Genomic DNA, 21,012 nt, shown 5'->3' on the forward strand with positions numbered 1-21,012 from the left:
CAGAGGTGTATGAAAGCAAATAAAATTCACCAGGCACCGGAACCAGATCTAACTGACCTGTTTAAGCCTCCCCCTCGACCACAGGAACAGGATGCGGACTCGGACGAAACTTCCACCCCTCTGGACAGCCCGTACCAGAAAGAAAACTGCCCCAGTAGCCTTACAGGCACCTCTTCGAGAGGCGGTGGCGCCTGATGGCGGGACGATGCTAATCAAGGTACCTTTTTCCACTACTGATTTAGGGGAATGGAAAAGGGTTGCAAAGGATTATAGGAGCGATCTGATCAGTGTAACTAAACATTTTCAGTTTATTGTGAAACAGCATAACCCTGATTGGAAGGACATACAGTTATTATTAAACTATATGACTGAAACAGAAAAGCAATTGATTTAAAAAAACAGCAGGGAGTTTGGCTGATGAATACTATAAGACTACAGGAGGGGATGTTAAGGAATATTTCCCTCTCCAAGATCCAAAGTGGGATGTTAATAGATCTGCACATATGGAAAAATTACAGGGGTATCAGGAGTGGATTTTGAAAGGAATGGAGAGGGCTATCCCCAAAACTATAAACTGGTCAGCTTTATATGCAGTTAAGCAAGATCCCTCCGAGTCCCCATCCGAATTCCTGGATCGATTGAGGGATGCAATGCGCCGTTACACACCGCTGGATCCTGGATCCGAGGTAGGAATACAACAACTAGTCTCTCTGGTTTTGGGTCAGTCCACAGGGGACATTAGGCGCAAGCTCCAGAAGCTACGTACTACAGAAAGTAGAAATTTGGAGGTGTTGCTAGATGAAGCATGGAGAGTATTTAGTAACAGGGAAGAAGCATACAAACAGGTACGAAGGAGAATAATAGCAGCTGTCAGGGAAGAGGAAGAAAGGAGGCCTAGACGAGAACCATCTCGGTTAGGCAAGGATCAATGTGCACTGTGCAAGGAATTTGGTCATTGGAAAAGGGAATGTCCAATAAACTGAATCAAGGCTTGATGCCCCTTCAAGCCCCAGGCTTGAAGCCCTGGATGTAAAGGCTTGATGCCCCTCTTTACATCATGGTAAAGGGGGCAACTGGCCAAAGTGAAAAGGCGTATTTCTGTAAACCTTTAAAATATAAACTGGGAAAACAATGGGGAATTCACAGATTTCTATATATGCCCGACTCTCCAAAGGCCCTATTGGGAAGAGACTTGCTAGAATAATTAGGTGCAAAAATTATATTCGAAAAAGGAGAAATTTCTCTGAAAGTAAAAGATCAAGAATACATTCAAATCCTAAGTTTATTCTTAACCAGTCCTTCCATAAAAGGAGAAATTAGGGAGGAAGTCTTAAATCAGGTATACCCTGGGGTATGGGCTACTGATGTACCCGGAAGAGCAAAGAATGCATTACCTGTTGAAGTTAGACTTAAAAAGGGAAACCAACAACCAGTAAGGATTAAGCAATATCCCCTAAAGAGAGAAGATAGAGAAGGGATTCGGCCGATAATTGAAAAATTTTTACAATTCGGACTATTAAAAGAATGTGAGTCTAATTTTAACACACCCATATTACCAGTTCGTAAACCTGACGGGTCGTACCGTGTGGTCCAGGATCTTCGGGCCATAAACAAGGTAACTGAGGATCTCTACCCCGTGGTGGCGAATCCATATACTCTGTTGACTACACTAACACCTGAATTAGCCTGGTTTACTGTTATAGACTTGAAAGATGCCTTCTTTTGCCTCCCTCTCCATGAAGCCAGCCAAAGATCGTTTGCATTCGAATGGGAAAACCCCAAAACCGGTCGCAAGACTCAACTCACCTGGACGGTGTTGCCACAAGGATTCAAAAATAGTCCTACCATTTTTGGCAATCAGCTTGCAAAGGACTTGGAATCATGGGAAATCCCGTCTGAAAAGGGAAAACTGCTACAATACGTGGATGATATCCTGATTGCCACCGAAACAGAGAACGATTGTGTCACCTGGACGGTGAGTCTATTAAATTTCTTGGGGCTCCAAGGGTAGCGGGTGTCTAAGAAGAAAGCCCAAGTAATACAGCGCAAAGTGATTTATTTAGGCTATGAAATTAGTGCTGGGGAAAGAACTTTGGGACAAGCCCGCAAAGAGGCAATCTGCCAAACCCGGGACCTCGAACAGTGAAAGAGTTACGGACTTTCTTGGGAATGACTGGGTGGTGTCAGCTGTGGATTTATAATTATGGACTGCTTGTTAAACCATTATATGCCCTAATAACTACCGACCAGGGACACCTTGAATGGAACAACCAGGCCGTACGAGCCTTTGAGAAACTAAAGAAAGCCTTGATGTCAGCTCCAGCCCTGGGGCTCCCAGATGTGAGTAAGCCATTTCTCCTCTTTTCCCACGAAAAACAAGGGGTTGCTCTGGGGATACTAGCACAGAATTTGGGTCCCGATCGACGAGCAGTTGCCTACTTTTCCAAACAGTTGGATACAACTGCGAAGGGCTGGCCTGGATGCTTGCGGGCAGTCGCAGCTGTAATACTAAACATACAAGAAGCCCGAAAATTCACTCTGGGTCAGAAAATGACTGTGCTGGTGTCCCATACAGTATCTGCAGTGATATTTATTGGTATTAATTGATATTTATTGGTATTAACTGACACCTTTTCAGGTTGGCCAGAGGCATTCCTTACCAGAACAGCCAAGGCTCGGGAGGTAACTAGAACATTAATACAAGAAATAATACCATATTTTGGGGTTCCAGCAACCATATCTTCTGACAGAGGACCACATTTCATCTCCAAAGTAGTACAACAAATTAGCCGCCATTTGGGCATAGATTGGCCGCTTCATACCCCATATCGCCCTCAGTCGAGTGGCCAAGTAGAAAAAATGAACCACTTAATCAAACAGCAGATTGGGACAGGAAACTAACTTGGCCTTTTTGAAATCTTGTATGGACGACCCTACAGAGTACAGAAAGGGATGTCCACACAAGTTGGGGATGAAGTCATGACCTCCTACATGAAAACAACTTGCTTCCTCCTACATGGAAACAACTCAGGAAAGTTGAGAAATATGTGGTTGGGACTCGAAGCAGGGGTTTGGATGGGCCTGTACATAACATACAACCTGGAGACTATGTGTATGTAAAGTCTCTTGCAGAGAAAAGGCTTTGGAACTGCAGTGGGAAGGACCATTCCAGGTACTCCTCACCTCCTTCACAGCAATCAAAATCAAAGAACAGAATGCCTGGATCCATCATACCAGAGTGAAGGCGGCACACAAATCTCCATGGAAGGTCACGCAAGCCCAACCGGGAAAATTATTTTTTTCACGGTCATAATTATGATTTGGGGGTGGGAAAGCACTTCTAGCCAGGATAATACTAAGCAGCTTTGGTCTCAGGCTTATATCAAATATACTGGATCCATGGGGTATATTTGGGATCCATGGGGTCTGATCTGAGAGGCTTAAATCTATCTACTGTGGTCATACACGGAAGCCAGGTATACTTGAGAGGGGAATGGGGTAACACTACAGAAACTCATCAGCTCCAGGGGACTGTAGGAGAAGAAATCAAAGTGGGATGCCGAATGACTAATGGGACGACTACCCATAAAAAGGCATCCCAGATTAGTAATCGGAACATCTGTCCCATAGGTGATACCACAGAAGTCTGCCCTAAAAACAAGGAGGACTGCATGACAAATACAGTCTGCCCTCCAAATAACATAACGGCCTGTACCGGAAAGGAATTAGAATGTTGGCATAACTTCACACTAATACGAACCACTGAGGTGGTTTGTCTCTGGGCCAGGGATAACATTGGACTCTCATTTAAATTTAGGATAAATGCTGTGGCAAGGCCTGTTGCACCGGTCACACCGGTCACACCGGTCACACCTCATGCACTCAAGCTCAAACCTAGAGTGTATGAAGTCGGGCCATATGTAATAAGGAATACAGGACAACAAGAAATGCTATTTAACCCGGATTGGTCCCTTAAACAAGTTAAATAACAAATGCAGAACAATGTCTCAGAAATTCAACCGGCCTGTTCTCCTTTTTTGCAAACCTCTTACGAGGGGTGGACTACCTGGCTGCATAAAAGACGAATATCAAGAGACTTAACTGGTATTTTAGGTACAGGGTGAGGGGTCCTAAATAGCATTGACGCAGAGGTAATAATGAATAAATTGGCTGCCTCTACTACCGAGCCGACAAAATTACACCAGCCTTTACGATCTTCCCTATTGGCTCTGGGAACCCATCAGTGGCTACTGTCAAAAGTGTTACCTGATTGGGAAAGAATAAACAGAGGAGACCATGAGATAATCATGAACTCACTCGGTGGGCTCCAAAATAATGTTTCTCTAACTCTCAGCTGTATTCAGGCACAATTGTGGATGCAATCAGTAACTGCTTCAGTCCTAAGAGAGGGTGAAGAGGGAATCTTCCCTACTGAAATTCGGAACATAATTTGGGACAACGCAAATGACTTCGAAAACAAATTTCAGTCTTAATGGAACTTAGTGAATTTTACTTATGATCCTGCTACAAACACAGTTGAGGCTTTTGTATTAACTATTAGCAAAGCTACAGTATATATGATCCACCCTATTATAGTGTTAGGACTGAATCACAAGACTCTACTTTACCCTTTTGAACATACGGCAGGGGCTCGAAAAACAGGGAATGAGTGGCAGACTGTAAATTTAGAATCTTGCATTGTACGAGAACAACAAGGGTTCATTTGTGAGAATAATGCTATCGATACGCAAGATATTTGTCTTGACACTGATCAGAAAGTTTGTCATTTTGAAATTCACCCCAATGCTGACCTTAAAACCATATTAATATACACTGCAAAGGTTGCGTATGTTTGAGAACTACTTGTAGTTTTATATCTGTAGAGGGCACGAAGGTAGACACTAAAAATCACTCAAATTTTTGCATTTGCAATTTTACTAAAATCATAGGATGTGACTTTAATTATATAGCTCCAGTCATATCCCATCAGGTTCTTAGATCTAATTATAGATGTATAGATTACTGTACTCCCTCAGTAAGTTTGCAGACGAGACCGAGCTGGGCGGGAGTGTTGATCTGCTGGAGGGTGGGAAGGCTCTGCAGAGGGACCTGGACAGGCTGGATCGATGGGCTGAGGCCAATGTATGAGGTTCAACAAGGCCAAGTGCCGGGTCCTGCACTTGGGCCACAACAACCCCAGGCGACGCTACAGGCTTGGGGAAGAGTGGCTGGAAAGCTGCCCAGAGGAAAAGGACATGGGGGTGCTGATCGACAGCCGGCTGAACATGAGCCGGCAGTGTGCTCAGGTGGCCAAGAAGGCCCACGGCATCCTGGCCTGTATCAGGAATAGTGTGGCCAGCAGGAGTAGGGAGGTGATTGTGCCCCTGTACTGGGCACTGGTGAGGCTGCACCTCGAATCCTGTGTTCAGTTTTGGGCCCCTCACCACAAGAAGGACATGGAGGTGCTGGAGCGTGTCCAGAGGAGGGCAACGAAGCTGGTGAAGGGCCTGGAGCACAAGTCTGATGAGGAGTGGCTGAGGGAACTGGGGTTGTTTAGACTGGAGAAGAGGAGGCTGAGGGGAGACCTCATGGCGCTCTACAACTCCCTGAAAGGAGGTTGTAGCGAGGTGGGTGTTGGTCTCTTCTCCCAAGTGACAGCGATAGGACAAGAGGAAATGGCCTCAAGTGGCGGCAAGGGAGGTTTAGATTGGACAATAGGAGAAATTTCTTTACTGAAAGAGTGGTCAGGCCTTGGAACAGGCTGCCCAGGGAAGTGGTTGAGTCACCATCCCTGGAAGTATTTAAAAGACGGGTAGATGAGGCGCTTAGGGACATGGTGTAGTGGGTACGGTGGTGTTGCGCTGATGGTTGGACTCGATGACCTTAGATGTCTTTTCCAACCTTAATGATTCTATGATTCTATGATATACACAAACCCCACAGGCCATGGAACAAAAAGGGACAGGACACTCCAAACACCGTGGCTCATGGCCAAGACACGTGCAGGACACGCAAAACCCAACAGGTCATGGTCTAGACAGGCACAGGACACCCCAAACAACATGGCTCAGCGCAAGGACACTGGCAGGACACTCCCAAACCCCACAGGCCATGGACCAGACAAAGAAAGGGCACCCCAAACCCCATGGGTCAGAGCCACGACATGGGCTGGACAAGCCCAAAACCCACAGGTCATGGACCAGACAGGGACAGGGAACCCAAAACTCCGTGGCTCAGGGCCAGGACATGGACAGAACATCCCCAAACCCCAGAGGTCATGAACCAGACAGGGACAGGCCACCCCAAACCCCGTGACTCAGGCGCAAGACACCTGCAGGACACCCCTAAATCCCACAGGTCATGGACCAGACAGGGACAGGACACCCAAAACCCCACGGCTCAGCACAAGGACACTGGCAGGATATGCCCAAACAGCAAAGGCTATGGACCAGAAAGGGACAGGGCACCCCAAACCCCGAGGCTCAGGGCCAAGACACGTGCAGGACACCTCCGAAACCCCACAGGTCATGGAACAGACAGGGACAGGACACCCCAACACACGTGAGTCGCACCTAGGACACTGGCAGGACACTCCCAAACCCCACAGGTCATGGACCAGACATAGAAAGGGCACCCCAAACCCCATGGGTCAGAGCCACGACATGGGCTGGACAAGCCCAAAACCCACAGCTCATGGACCAGACAAGGACTGGGAACCCAAAACCCCGTGGCTCAGTGCCAGGACATGGGCAGAACATCCCCATACCCCAAAGGTCATGGACCAGACAGGGACCCGGAACCCCAAATCCCATGGCTCAGGGCCAGGACATCGGCAGGATATCCCCAAACCCCACAGGTCATGGACCAGAAAGGGACAGGGCACCCCAAACCCCGAGGCTCAGGGCCAAGACACGTGCAGGACACCTCCAAAACCCCACAGGTCATGGACCAGACAGGGACAGGACACTCCAACACACGTGGGTCGCAGCTAGGACACTGGCATGACACTCCCAAACCCCACAGGTCATGGACCAGACAGAGAAAGGGCACCCCAAACCCCATGAGTCAGAGCCATGACATGGGCTGGACAAGCCCAAACCCCACAGGTCATGGACCAGAGAGGGACAGGGAAATCCAGATCCTGTGGGTTTGGGCCAGGATATGGGCTGGACATCCCCAAACGAAACAGGTCATGTACCAGAAAGGGACCCGGAACCTCTAACCCCGTGGCTCAGGGCTGGGACATGGGCAGGACATCCCCAAATCCCTCAGGTCATGGACCAGACAGGGACCCAGAACCCCAAACCACGCGGGCCAGGACAATGGTATGGGCAGGACACCCCCAAAGCCCACAGGTCATGGACCAGACAGAGACGGGCAATCCCAAAACCCGTGCGTAAGGACCACGATGGGGACAGGACAATTCAACACACCAGAGCTCATGAATCAGACAGGGACACGGGACCCCAAACCCCATGAGTCAGAGCCAGGACACGTGCAGGACACCCCCAAAGCCCACAGCTCATGGAACAGACAGGGACAGGACACCCCAAAACAAGTGGGTCACAGCTAGGACACTGACAGGATCCTCCCAAACCCCAGAGCTCATGGACCAGACAAAGAAAGGGCACCACAAACCCCATGAGTAAGAGCCATGACATGGGCTGGACAAGCCCAAAACCCACAGGTCATGGACCAGACAGGGACAGGACACCCCAAAACAAGTGGGTCACAGCTAGGACACCGGCAGGACACTCCCAAACCCCCCAGGTCATGGACCAGACAAAGAAAGGGCACCCCAAACCCCATGGGTCAGAGCCACGACATGGGCTGGACAAGCCCAAAACCCACAGCTCATGGACCAGACAGGGACAGGTCACCCCAAAGAACATGGCTCAGTGCAAGACCAATGGCAGGATATCCCCAAATCCCACAGGCCATGGCACAGAAAGGGACAGGACACCCCAAAACACGTGAGTTACAGCAAGGACACTGGCGGGACACTCCCAAACCCCACAGGTCATGGACAGTCAGAGAAAGGGCACCCGAAAACATGTGGTTCACAGCTCGGGCACTGGCAAGACGTCCCCAAACCCCAAGGTCATGGACAGACATAGAAAGGGCACCCCAAACCGCAAGGTTCAGAGCCACGACATGGGCTGGACAAGCCCAAAACCCACAGGTCATGGACCAGAGAGGGACAGGGAACCCAAAACCCTGTGGGTTAGGGCCAGGACATGGGCTGGACACCCCAAAACCAAACAGGTCATGGACCAGACAGGGACCCGGGACCCTCAACCCCGTAGCTCAGGGCTGGGACATGGGCAAGACATCCCCAAACCCCAGAGGTCATGAACCAGACAGGGACAGGGCACCCCAAACCCCGTGACTCAGGCGCAAGACACGTGCAGGACTGCCCCAAACCTCACAGGTCATGGACCAGACAGGGACGGGCCACGCCAAACCCCGTGTGTAAGGGCCACGATGGGGACAGGATACTTCAACACACCACAGGTCATGAACCAGACAGGGACAGGGCACCCAAATCCCCATGGCTGAGCGCCAAGATACGTGCAGGACATCCCCAAACCCCACAGGCCATGGACCAGAAAGGACAGGGCATCCCAAACCCCGTGGCTCAGGGCCAAGACACGTGCAGGACACCCAAAACCCCACAGGTCATGGTCTAGACAGGCACAGGACACCCCAATCAACATGGCTCAGCGCAAGGACACTGGCAGGACACTCTCAAACCCCACAGGCCATAGACCAGAGAAAGAAAGGGCACCCCAAACCCCATGGGTCAGAGCCACGACATGGGCTGGACAAGCCCAAAATCCACAGGTCATGGACCAGACAGGGACAGGGAACCCAAAACCCCGTGGCTCAGGGCCAGGACATGGACAGAACATCCCCAAACCCCAGAGGTCATGAACCAGACAGGGACAGGCCACCCCAAACCCCGTGACTCAAGCGCAAGACACGTGCAGGACACTCCCAAACCCCACAGGTCATGGACCAGACAGGGACAGGACACCCAAAACCCCATGGCTCAGCGCAAGGACACTAGCAGGATATGCCCAAACAGCAAAGGCCATGGACCAGAAAGGGACAGGAAACCCCAAACCCCGAGGCTCAGGGCCAAGACACGTGCAGGACACCTCCGAAACCCCACAGGTCATGGAACAGACAGGGACAGGACACCCCAACACACGTGGGTCGCAGCTAGGACACTGGCAGGACACTCCCAAACCCCACAGGTCATGGACCAGACAAAGAAAGGGCACCCGAAACCCCATGGGTCAGAGCCACGACATGGGCTGGACAAGCCCAAAACCCTACAGGTCATGGACCAGAGAAGGACAGGGAACACAAAACCCCGTGGCTCAGGGCCAGGACATGGGCAAGACATCCCCAAACCCCAGAGGTCATGGACCAGACAGGCTCCCGGAATCACAAACCCCAAGGGTCAGGGCAAGGATATGGGCAGGACAACCCCAAACCTCACAGGTCATGGACCAGACAGGGACGGGCCACCCCAAACCCCGTGCCTAAGGGCCACGATGGGGACAGGACACTTCAACACACCACAGGTCATGAAACACACAGGGACAGGACACCTCAAACAACATGGCTCAGCGCACGGGCACTGGCAGAATATCCCCAAACCCCACAGGCCATGGACCAGAAAGGGACAGGGCACCCCAAACCCCGAGGCTCAGAGACAAGACACGTGCAGGACATCTCCGAAACCCACAGGTCATGGACCAGACAGGGACAGGACACCCCAACACATGTGGGTCGCAGCTAGGACACTGGCAGGACACACCCAAACCCCACAGGTCATGGACCAGACAAAGCAAGGGCAACCCAAACCCCATGGGTCAGAACCACGTCATGGGCTGGACAAGCCCAAACCCCACAGGTCATGGACCAGACAAAGGGGACCAGAACCAGAGAGCGACAGGAAAACCCAGACCCTGTGAGTTAGGGCCAGGACATGGGCTGGACACCCCCGAACTCCACAGGTCATGGAACAGACCTGTGGAAGCCCTGTCTGCGAACGTGGAAAACCAGGACAAAATGCCAACTTCAGAAGAAGATGTGCGTGGGGACAATATGGAAAAGAGGCAAAGGGAATCCCCCAAAAAATCACGTGAGCCAGACAAACCAGCCAATGAGCCCATGAACTCCAAACTGGATTTCGAGGTGCCAAAGAGAGAGGAAGGGTGCTGGTGGGGAACTCCCTTTCCCCGTGGCTGTGGGGGATCTGACAGCTACCTGTAAGACCCCTGTGGGGTGCAGGTGGGGGCTATATAGGTCTCCTTGTCCTTAGGTTGATGACCTGATTGCATGTTTCAAAAAGCTCTGGCTGACTGAGTGAGGGGAGAAGTCAGGAGGGTGCTGGCACTTGCCCACGTCCACCTGAGCCACACCAGCCAAACCCAGTATGCTGTGTGCGTGTCATGCCAAGGGATGGGGAAGGGAGTGGTGGTGGTGGATGTAAATGTACTGAATAATGTAGGATCTGAGCAGGACGCACACGGTATGGAATAAGGGGTGGAGGTTGTACTGGGTCTGGCTGGGATGAAGTGAATTTTCTTGTTAGCAGCCCCTCTGGTGCCGTGCTTTGCCTTGGTGGCCCAAACAGCTCTGATAACACACTGACATCGTAGCTATTGCTGAGCAGCGCTTGCCCAGCATCAAGGCCTGCTCTGTTTCTCCCTCTGCCCCAACAGTGAGGGGGCTGGGGGTGGCAAGAGGCTGGGAGGGGACAAAGCCACAACAGCTGACCCCCAAGTGACCAAAGGGATATTCCACACCAGGTGATGTCATGGTCAGCAATAAAACTGGGGAGGAGGGTGTGTTCTTTGAAGTGGCCTTTACTCAGAGACTGGCTGGGCATTGATCTCCTGCTGTGAGCGATTGATTCTGCACTTATTAAACTGTCTTCATCTCGACCCAGGAGATTCTTTTTTTCTCGTTTTTTTTCTTCCAGTTCCCTCCTCCATCCCACTGGTGGGGAGTGAGCAAGTGACTGGGTGGGGGCTGCCACATGGGGCCACTCCACCACGTGGGCACATAGCAAATAGGTTGGTATGTGCTTGTGAGGTCCCTGGTGCCTAAGTAGATCATAGGCCGAGAGCTGGCACATGGCTTGTGTAAGTGGTTGTGACATTACTGATACCTGAGTAGCTGATAGGCCAAGAGTAGGCACGTAGCTTGTGAGGTCACCTGTACCTTCACATCTCGTAGGCGAGTAGGTAGCAAGTAGGTGGCTTTGTGGTGGTCAGGTCACTGATGCCTGAGTAGATGATAGGCAAGAGGGAGGCACAAGGCTTGGGTATGTACTTGTGATGTCGCTCTTGGCTGAATAGCTGATAGGCCAGGACCAGGTGCATGGCCTTTCTAGGTGCTTGTGAGGTCACCGGAGGCTGAGGCCCTCAACAGCAAGTACATGGCAAATGGGTGTACATGTTCTTGTGAGGTCCCTGGTGCCTGAGGAGCTGATAGGGCAGGAGCAGACACCTGGCATTGTACTGGTTTTGGCTGGGACAGAATTAACTTTCTATTTAGTGAAACAGTGAGCGCACGACTGTATGGGACTTAGCTGCTGGCCGGGCTTAAACCACGACAGGTACGTGTAGGTTGTTTTGAGGTCACTGGTGCCTGAGGAGCTGATAGGGCAGGAGTAGGCCCATGGCTTGTGTCTGTGCTTATGAGGTCACTCATGTCTGAGTAGCTCACAGGCCGGGAGTAGGCCCATGGCATGTGGAGGTGCTTATAATGTCATTGCTGCCTGAGGAGCTGATAGGGCAGGAGCAGGCCCATAGTTTCTGTAGGTGGTATGAGGTCATTGGTGCCTGAATAGCCGATAGGCCAGGAGCAGGCCAATATGAGAGGCAGATGCTATGACGTCATCTGTGGCTGAGTAGCAGATAGGCCAGGGGCTGTGTATGAGCTTGTCTTGTCACTGATGCCTGAGTAGCTGATAGGCCAGGAGCTGGCACATAGCTTGTGTAGGTGCTTCTGATGTCACCAGAATAATATTTAGGCCATGCCCAAATGCGGCTTTTTGGAAGAACCAAGGTCAGCAGAAGTCCGTACGTTGTGCACACGTGTGACAGCGTAACTCGTACACACGGTGTCGGTAGTAGGAGGGTGTGAGGTCACCACCAGTATAACTCATGGGCACGCAGCAGTGGCAGGAGGAGGGTGGCAGCAGCCGTGGCACCGATGGCACCCCGTGGCTGTGGGGCTCGGTGCAGAGCGGCCGTGTGCTGCCACAAGGGCATCCCGGGGGATGGGAGCTGCCCGGCCCTGTGTCTGCGAGGCCGAAGGAGCAGCCCCTGCAGCCCTGGCTGGAGCAGTCGGGGTGGGGGTGGCTCGGGGGCACCCCAGGGCTGTGCCCGGGCACGGTGCCATGAGGAAACCACAGACTTCCTGCCTGGGCGCTGCGGGGGGAGCGCGGCGAGCGCCGTGAGGCCACGTGGGCTGTGGTTTGTGCACCTGCAGGCTGCGGCTCCCGATGCGCCGGCGGGGAATAACGGCCCCGTGGTGACACGCTGAGAGCCAGGGATGTGTCTGAGCCTCTGGGCTGTTCGTCTGCTGCCAGGGCAGGGACGTGTCCCAGCGCTGGCTCCTGGGAGGGGTCTTCCATGGGCTCTCCAGGGAAGGAAGGGGGAGCCAGCACTGCTGGGATGAGGTTCTGGCCTGGGCTAAGGCCCATTCGCAGCTGCTGCTGCCAGCAGAGGGGGGTCTGTAGCAGGGGCAGGGGCTGTTTCCTTCCCTTCCTGACACAGACCCTGCTGCAATCCCAGCCCTCGGGTCCCCATGGCACGGGGACGGCTGGACTCTCTCACCTTGGGCTCTTGGATGGGCCTGGCGTAGGAGATGCTCAGTGCTCCTGGTCAACACAAGAGGGTTCCAGGGGTGAAAATCCCATTTCCCCCCCAACAACCTGCCCTGTCCTGTGAGGGCCCCCCACCACAGTGACGTGACACCTGCAGCAGAGCCGTCTCTCATATATGGTCACGAACGGCGCTGGAGAAGTTCATTGGAGGGCTGGGCTGTGTCGGAGGGGAGATAGCTCCCGATAATGTCTAAAAAGGTCCTGCTGCTTTGATTGGCTCCTCCTGCAGCTGGGCTGGGATCTGCAGAGATATATTGCCCTCCTGTCATCCTTGGCCCCAGGAGGCCCCAGGAGCTGAGGCAGGGAGCGTGGCGCAGCAGGGATGTGCTGGCAGGGCAGGAGGCTCAGGATGGGCACAGAGGGACTCCTGTGCCCTCAGATGCTGTGGTTGCTCCTCTGGGTACAGCTGTGCAGCGGTAAGTGCCCGTTCCCTTGTCCCACAGCCCAGGGCCAGCGGGCGCCAGCATGGTCATAGGATCTGTCTGGGAATGGGTTTCTTTGAGGTGCTACTGAGCTGAGGGTCAGAAGGTGCTTGAGTCCATGGACCCTGTGCCTGCCTGTCTGGGTGGGAGAGAGAATCTCCTTTTCCAGGGCTCCAGCGTTTAGGGCAGCCTGTGCCTGGCTGGATTCATAGACCCTCGTAGAGACCCTTTTGGGACCCTCTCTTCCCCAGCCGGTGGTGGCCTCTGGAGCCGGTGGTGGCCCAGCTGGCGATGGCAGCACCCAGAGATGCCCAGGGCACTGTCAACCTCTGGGGTGCCCCGGAGGGTCTGTGTGCTGCTCCCTGCCTCCCGGTTCCAGGGGAACCCTGACCCCATGAGGGCAGTTTGTGCCCCGAAGAGAGAAGGGGACGGGGACATCTGCGTCGAGAGACATCCTTCCTGGGGGGCCCGGCCCAGCTCAGGGGCTGGGCTGACAGCAGGGGCAAGGAGGGGCTGTGGGTGGGGAGATCATTGGAATCGTCTCGGTGGGAGCTCGGAAAGCCCTGGGGGTGGGGGTGGGTTTGGATGGTGCGGGGGCAGGTGGTTTGCATGGGAAGCCGGCCTGGGTACACGGGGCTGTTCAGGGGAAGAGGGGTGGGCTGGGGAAGAGCGGGTGCCCTGTGCAGGGCTGGGCACAGTGTGGAGGTGTGCGTGGGCAGGGGGTAGGTGGCCATTGGGGTGGGCAAAGGTGCCTTGTGTGGTGGGATGGCGAATGACCCAGCAGGGCCAGAACTGCACACCCCCAGCCTTGCGCAGCGCGTGGGGATAGAAGGGACCCCCGCACTGCACTGGGACAGCCTGGAGGGGAGAGGGCCCCCACTCTGGTATCTCGGACATGGCCAGGGCGTTCCCCCAGACCTGCAGAGCTGGGCCTTGGCACTCTCCTGACTGGTCCCATGTTGGTGTTTGAAGGTGCTGCAGAGGTGAGGCTGGTGGATGGCGGCAGGCGCTGTGCTGGGAGAGTGGAGGTGAAACAACAGGGCCAGTGGGGGACCGTGTGTGGTCACTACTGGGGCATGCACGATGCGGCAGTGGTTTGTAAGCAGCTGGACTGTGGGTCTGCTGTTGGAGCTCCTCAGTACGGACACTTTGGGCCAGGATCTGGTCCCACTTGGATGGCTTTTGTTGGCTGTAATGGCACCGAATCTGCCCTGTCTGACTGCCCACACAGCGGATGGGGTGAAAATAACTGCATTCATGCTGAGGACGCTGGAGTGATGTGTTCAGGTAAGGGCAGAGCCTATTCCCCACCTCTGGGGCTGGGACGGGGGAAGAGACCTGGCTTTGCCCTCAGGGAGCAACAAGTGGGCACCGGAGCATTGTTCAATGTGGCCGGTCGCACTGCCGAGCTGGGACTGTCATTGCTGGTGTCCCCTGTCCCTCGGGAAAGCCCAGTGGGAACCTGCCCAAGGGTGCCCATACCCTGCCTGGCTCCTGCACTGTCTCAGATTAATCCCCCACCCTGCCCTGCATTGTCTGTTGATTCCCATCTTTCTCCTCCTATTCACCCAGGACCTGTCTGGCAGTGCCAAGGGCCAGGTCCCCCCATGCAGAGGCACCAAGAGTGACTCCTGTGGCCACCCACAGTACCGGGGAGGGGCGTGAGATGGCTAGCTACTTTGGGGTTGTGCTCCCTGGCAGACACAAGTCCCTTGGCTGAATCAAAGGGGTTGCTTGGAGAGGAGGAGCGCTTGGCCTGGTCTGAGGAGCGGGGTGGCATGTGGCACCTTTCCCAGGGTCACCCCATGAGAGCCTGCCCGTGGGGACATGGCCCCGTCCAGGAGGGCTGACCTGCTGCCCAGCCTCTCATGTCTGTCCCAGCCCCTGGCTGCCTTGCACTTTTGGGTTTGCCAGCATTTACTGGCACTCCCCTGTGCCTGCCCTTGCACTGGGAGCTCGTGTAAGCCCAGGGTTGCTCTCTGTCCACTCTCCTGGCCTCCGCCTGGCTGTTGTCCAGGGACATGAGCATCCAGCAGCGCACTCTGGCCATGGCTGAGGACCATTTTGCTGGGCAGGTGCTGGAGCAGGGGCTGGCACAGACACCGACCGCAGGTACAGCCTCACTCTACTTTTGCCCTGTGCCATGTCCCATCTACCAGCAGTGCCCCACAGCCCAAGACCCCCCTGGGAACAGGGCACGTTTCTGGTGGCACCAAGAGGTTCCTCATGCCTGGCCCTGAGCTCCATGGGGCAGAGCAAGCTGCAGCAGGCAACAGCGCCTGGGCTCATTTCCCTGGAGCCCAAGTGCTCTGGGAGCTGCAGTGCCCAGGGACCAGTGCCGGGCAGCCCAAGGCCTGTGGGGCAGCAGCAGTTTGTCTGAGCAGTGCCTGTGGCAGTGGGTTTGGGAGAGAAGCAAGCCCACAAGTGCTGGGCTGATTTCTGAGGAGCGGCAGGCGGGCCCTGCTCTGTTTGTGCCATCAGCACCCCCTGAGAGCCGCTGGGGTGGTCGTGGGGCTTTTTGCCTTAGGCCACCTTGGACGTGGGATGTGGTCAGGGGACTGCCAGAGGGCTGTGGGACCTCCCAGGGGTCTTTGGTTGCTCCGGGATCTGGCTGGTTGGTCAGAGGGAATAGCCCCTGCTAAGGACATAGAGCGATCCATGACGGGGACCCTTGGAAAACTGTCTGTGACTCACACCTTGGTCCCAAAGGTGCCACCATGGTCTGCAGCGTCTGCTGTGTGTCTGCAATAGACACATGACCTTGAGTGCTGTGATGGTGTAGAGAAGGGGTGCTGGGGGGCTGGATGTGTTTGTGTCACCAACAGTCCCCCAACAGCTTCCTCTGGGATGCACAATGGGTAAATTGGTCACAGCTTGCTTGGATGTGATGTGGGAAAGTGGGCATTTAACTGCCAGAGAGCTCTCAGTTGTTTTGGTTTCTCCAGGATTTGTCCGGCTGGTGGAAGGGAAGAGCCACTGCTCAGGACGTGTGGAGGTCCATGACGGGGACCAGTGGAAAACTGTCTGTGATTCCCACTTTGGTGCCAAAGCTGCTGGTGTGGTCTGCAGGGAGTTGCAGTGCGGTGTGGCCCTGCCTGTGGCTGGGCCAGCTCCCTTTGAAGAAGGGGTGGGTCCCATCTGGGCCGGAGAGCTGCAGTGTGTGGGGAATGAATCCCTCCTCGCCTCCTGCCCCAGGGGGTCCCCCAGGGACCAGCCCTGCACCCACATGAACAGCGCTGTTGTCACCTGCACACGTAAGGACTCAGGGTGGGGTGCTGAACCCCAGGGTGGGAAACAGAGCAAGGACCGTGCTGGGCCGGGCACGAGGACAGAAGGGGTGATGGGTTGTCTGCAGCATGAAAATAGGGCAGAAGGAGAAGAAAGGCATGCTGTCCCGCTGGCCGCTCCGCCAGCTACCGAGGGTACAAGAGCACCGGTCCACCCTCAGTTCTCCTCCTCTGTCCCCAGAGTACACAGGGTTCAGGCTGGTGAACGGCAGCACGGCGTGTGCGGGGAGAGTGGAGGTCCAGGTGTTGGGGACCTGGGGCACCCTCTGTGCCTCCCGCTGGCATCTCTCGGATGCCCACGTTCTCTGTCGTCAACTCAACTGCGGGTTTGCTGAGTCCATTCCTGGAGGAGGGCATTTTGGGAGAGGAACCGGACCTGTCTGGAGAGACTCATTCCACTGTGACGGGACTGAAGCCCACCTGGGACAGTGCCCAGTGATCACCCTGGGGGCCTCACCCTGCTCCCATGGGAACAACGCCGCTGTCATGTGCTCAGGTGAGTGCCGGGAAAATGCTGCATTAACTCCATTTGCCCTTTGTGTGCGACATGGCCACCCAAAGCAGGGCTCCCAGAGCAGCCCCAGGCTGAATTTCTCCCTGGAGAAACCCTTGCTTCCCCAGGAGCCTTCTGGAGGGCTTTGCCTGCTCAGACTGACTGCTCTACCGTGGGAGAGCTGAGGGCTGAACGGAAGCAGGCATCTGCCCCCAGGGCAGCGCCACTGCCAGGCCTGGCCTCCTGGCTTTTCCTACTGTGGGATGAATCCAGGACGGGGCTGCGGGGCTCTGCTCCACCCCCTGGCTGCAGACAACCACATCCCACCTCCACAGAGCGCCCTGCAGAGCTTCATCCCACCACCCAGGCAGGAGCTCCTGGGTGCCCCCAGCAGCAGCAGAGCTGGGTGTGAGCTGCAGAGCGGGCCCATGCTTTGCCCTCACTTCTCGTCGGCCCAAGGCTCAATCTTGTCCTGTTTGGTCGGAGAATTCCCCCTCCTCCTGCTCCTAAAGGGTGCCGTGCTCCCCAGTGCCGCCAATGGCCGTGGCATCTCTGCTCTCCGCAGGGTCAGCCGGCTTTGCATCCCTGCGGCTGGTGGGTGGAGGGAGCCGGTGCGACGGGCGAGTGGAGATCTTCCAGCGCGGGACTTGGGGCAGAGTCCTGGATGACCAGTGGGATGTGCAGGAGGCCAACGTGGTGTGCCGGCAGCTGCAGTGCGGACAGGCAGAGACAGCCTACAACCCCCCAAAGCCTGAGCGAGGGACGGGCCCCGTAGGGCTGCGAGGGGTCCGGTGCGCAGGGCATGAGACCAACCTGAGCCTCTGCAACACCTCCCTGCCCGAGAGTGCGCTGGCAGCAGGGGTTGCGGAGGACGTGGGAGTCATTTGCCGGGGTGAGCGGCACTGCCCGGGCCCCCCAGATGATGGGGTGGGTGGGCAGCCAGTCCCTGGCAGCAACTGGGGTTTCTCCCCACTGCAGGGAGCCGGCAGGTCCGGCTGGTGAACGGGGCCGGGCGCTGTGCCGGGAGAGTGGAGATCTACTACCAGGGCAGCTGGGGGACTGTCTGCGATGATGGCTGGGACCTCTCTGATGCTGCCGTCGTTTGCCAGCAGCTGGGCTGTGGAGGGGCGGTGGAGGCGGCCGGCTCCGCTCGGTTCGGGGAAGGCTCTGGGCAGATCTGGATGGGTGCCGTGAATTGCTCCGGGGCCGAAGCTGCTCTCTGGGACTGCCCTGCCGGGCCCTGGGGGCAGCACGACTGTGGGCACAAAGAGGACGCGGGAGTCATCTGCTCAGGTCTGTGCTGGGTGGTGTGGTGGGAGCCTGGTTCCCGGGGAGGCCAGGACGTGGGGAGAGCCGCGCATGGCCAAGGCTGTCCCTGGCTGCCTCTAAGCTCCTGCCCGAGCCTGTCCTGCGGACCCTCAGTCCCCCTCAGGGACCTCCCTCTGCCCCTGGGTGCAAGGGGGACGTGCTGGCCGTGCCCCTGCCTGGCTGAGGGCCTGGCGAGTGCAGAGGCGTCCCCTCTCCCACAGCCCCAGACCAGCCTCTTCCCCCTTGCTGCCTTTCCTCCCAGAGTTCATGGCCCTCAGGCTGGAGAACAGCGACGGCTGCTCCGGGCGCCTGCAGGTTTTCTACAACGGGACGTGGGGGAGCATTTGCTCCAACTCGATGACTCCCGATACGGTGTCGCTGGCATGCAAGGAGCTGGGCTGCGGGGACGGAGGATCCCTGGAAACACGCCTGCCCTATGGCAGGGTGTCTGGCCCTGCGTGGCTGGATAATGTGCAGTGTGGGGAGAAAACCAGCTCCTTCTGGCAGTGTCCCTCCACTCCCTGGCACCCGCAGTCATGCGAAGACCTGCGAGACGAGATCCACATCACCTGCAAAGGTAACTCTGAGCCACTCGGGCACCAGTGTCACCCCAGCTCCTGCTCCCCGCTGGGCACAGCCAAAGGCAGAGAAAGAGCTTGGAGGGGCTTTTCCTTTCCATGTCACCCCGGTGGCACAAATGTGACCACAGCCACACACATCCAGCAGCAGTTGCCACCCAGGTTGCCAGCAGCGCCTGGCGGAGGCAGAGGCATCCCCAGGTGAGGTCTCAGAAGAGACCAGACAGGGCTCAGAAGAGCCTCCCCTCCACAGACACACTACTGCTGCTCTGTGAACCAGGGACCTTTAGGGGCTGAGCAATCAGGGTCCCCCCAGGCCTGCGCATGCCCGCTGAATGACCGGGGTTCAGTTGCTGCCGTGACAAAGATGGTACGGGGAGGCACAAGCAGAGCTCAGCCTCGCTCTCTTCTGCACCATCCCCAACCAGCCCCTTCACTACAGTGTTTCTCTCTTCAGGGGGACGCCCAGAAAGGTCCCCGGCCCCATTGGCCCCGTGCCCCAACTCCACGAGCTGCACAGGTATTGAGCTGCTCCCCTGTGCACCCTTCTTGTCTGGCAGGGCTCTGCGGGCTGTCTCAGTGCCTTGGGAGGTCTTTGCTTTCTCCAGACAGGGAGAAGATTCGTGCCATGGGAGGCGAGGATGGGTGCTCAGGCAGAGTGGAGGTCTGGCACCGTGGCTCCTGGGGGACGGTGTGCGACGACTCCTGGGACATGCGGGATGCCGAGGTGGCGTGCAGGCAGCTGGGCTGTGGCCCCGCGCTGTCTGCCCTGAAGGAGGCTGCATTTGGGATGGGGCAAGGCCCCATCTGGCTGGAGCAGGTGGAGTGCCAGGGGACGGAGCCGTCCCTGCAGGACTGCTGGGCCCGGCCCGGGGATGGCGGTGCTTGCCGGCATAAGGAAGACGCGGCCGTACGCTGCTCAGGTGAGCGGCAGGGCTGGGACCCCTTGCTCGGGTATTGGCAGGGAGCTGGGGAAGGCCTTTCGCCCACTTGGTGCTGGCATGGCCTCTGACCTGCCAAGAGCACGAAGGTTCCTGCAGAGTGCAGGAGCCTGGTGCCAGGTGGGGAGCAGCCGTGGTGGGACTGGGTGTCCTCCGGCCACTGCCCATGGGGCCCTGCAGCCCCAGGGCTATGCCCTGGGCTGCCTGTGCCATCCTGCCTGCTGCTCAGAGCATCGGCGCTGGACCCTGTCCCGGCCTCCCTTTCTAGCACTACCGGAGGGGCAATTTGGGTGGGATGTGCCAGGGACATCTACAGACACACACACAGTGTGTTGGGGAGGAGGCTCCCCGGTACCCACACCCCCACCCTCTCAGCCCAGCTCTCCTTTTCCTCCTCTGCAGCTACACCCAGGACAACAGCATCCCCACCCCGAGCAGGTAATTTGTCCTCCCGCTGGGGCTGGGTATCCCCGCGGACAGGCTGTGCCCCACTGCTGGATGGAAGGGGCTCCTTGTTGGGGTGTGAAACTCCCAGGAGGAGGCACTGGGGTGGTGGTGGGGGTTGGGGAGGGTTTTAGTTTGCTCAGCAGGGTGGAAGCTTCCCCATCACTCACCCCGGGGGCTCTGCACCCCCTGCTGCCGTGTATGATGGGAGTCAGGAGTGGGGCTGCCCCCACCTCTCCAGGCCTGGTGCTGCCCCTTCCATGTTCTCGCCCATGCAGATCCCACCCGGGGCCGTTTGAGCAGCAGCGGGAGAGTCTCTGTGCCCGTCATCATCTGCATCATCCTGGGGGCCCTTCTCTGCCTGCTCCTGGCCTTCCTGGCCGGGCAAGTGCTGCGTGCCAGGGCTGGGCGCAGAGGTGGGTCCTTCCACAGCGGTGCCAGGGGGAGAAGGCTGCTGGAAGGGCTGTGGGGTGCTGCGGGCTGTCAGGCACAGGCAGGGCTGGGGGGATGAGGCTGTGTGCTGCCATCTGCCTCATGCACCACCCCACTGACTGCCTGGCTGTGGGGCACGAGCAGCAAGGGGTGGAGAGAGCCCGGAGGCGGGGGGAGCTCGCGATGGGGCGAGC

At 56.5% G+C, this 21,012-nt stretch overlaps 1 protein-coding gene and 1 pseudogene across 1 annotated transcript in view; one reads left to right on the forward strand and one right to left on the reverse strand.

Annotated features, from left to right (window-relative positions):
• The window catches only part of LOC142076277 (scavenger receptor cysteine-rich type 1 protein M130-like), a 294,015-nt pseudogene that overhangs the window by 128,098 nt on the left and 144,905 nt on the right, over window positions 1-21,012 (reverse strand).
• LOC142076258 (scavenger receptor cysteine-rich type 1 protein M130-like) overlaps window positions 17,109-21,012 on the forward strand; it is an 81,244-nt gene continuing 77,340 nt past the window's right edge. Inside the window, exons 1-2 of the mRNA XM_075138628.1 lie at window positions 17,109-17,118; window positions 18,094-18,408. Of these exons, the coding sequence (XP_074994729.1) occupies window positions 17,109-17,118; window positions 18,094-18,408 (325 nt within the window). The remainder of the gene's footprint in view (window positions 17,119-18,093; window positions 18,409-21,012) is intronic.

Source organism: Calonectris borealis, unplaced genomic scaffold (assembly GCF_964195595.1).
Source record: "Calonectris borealis unplaced genomic scaffold, bCalBor7.hap1.2 HAP1_SCAFFOLD_40, whole genome shotgun sequence".
NCBI classification, from domain to species: domain Eukaryota; kingdom Metazoa; phylum Chordata; class Aves; order Procellariiformes; family Procellariidae; genus Calonectris; species Calonectris borealis.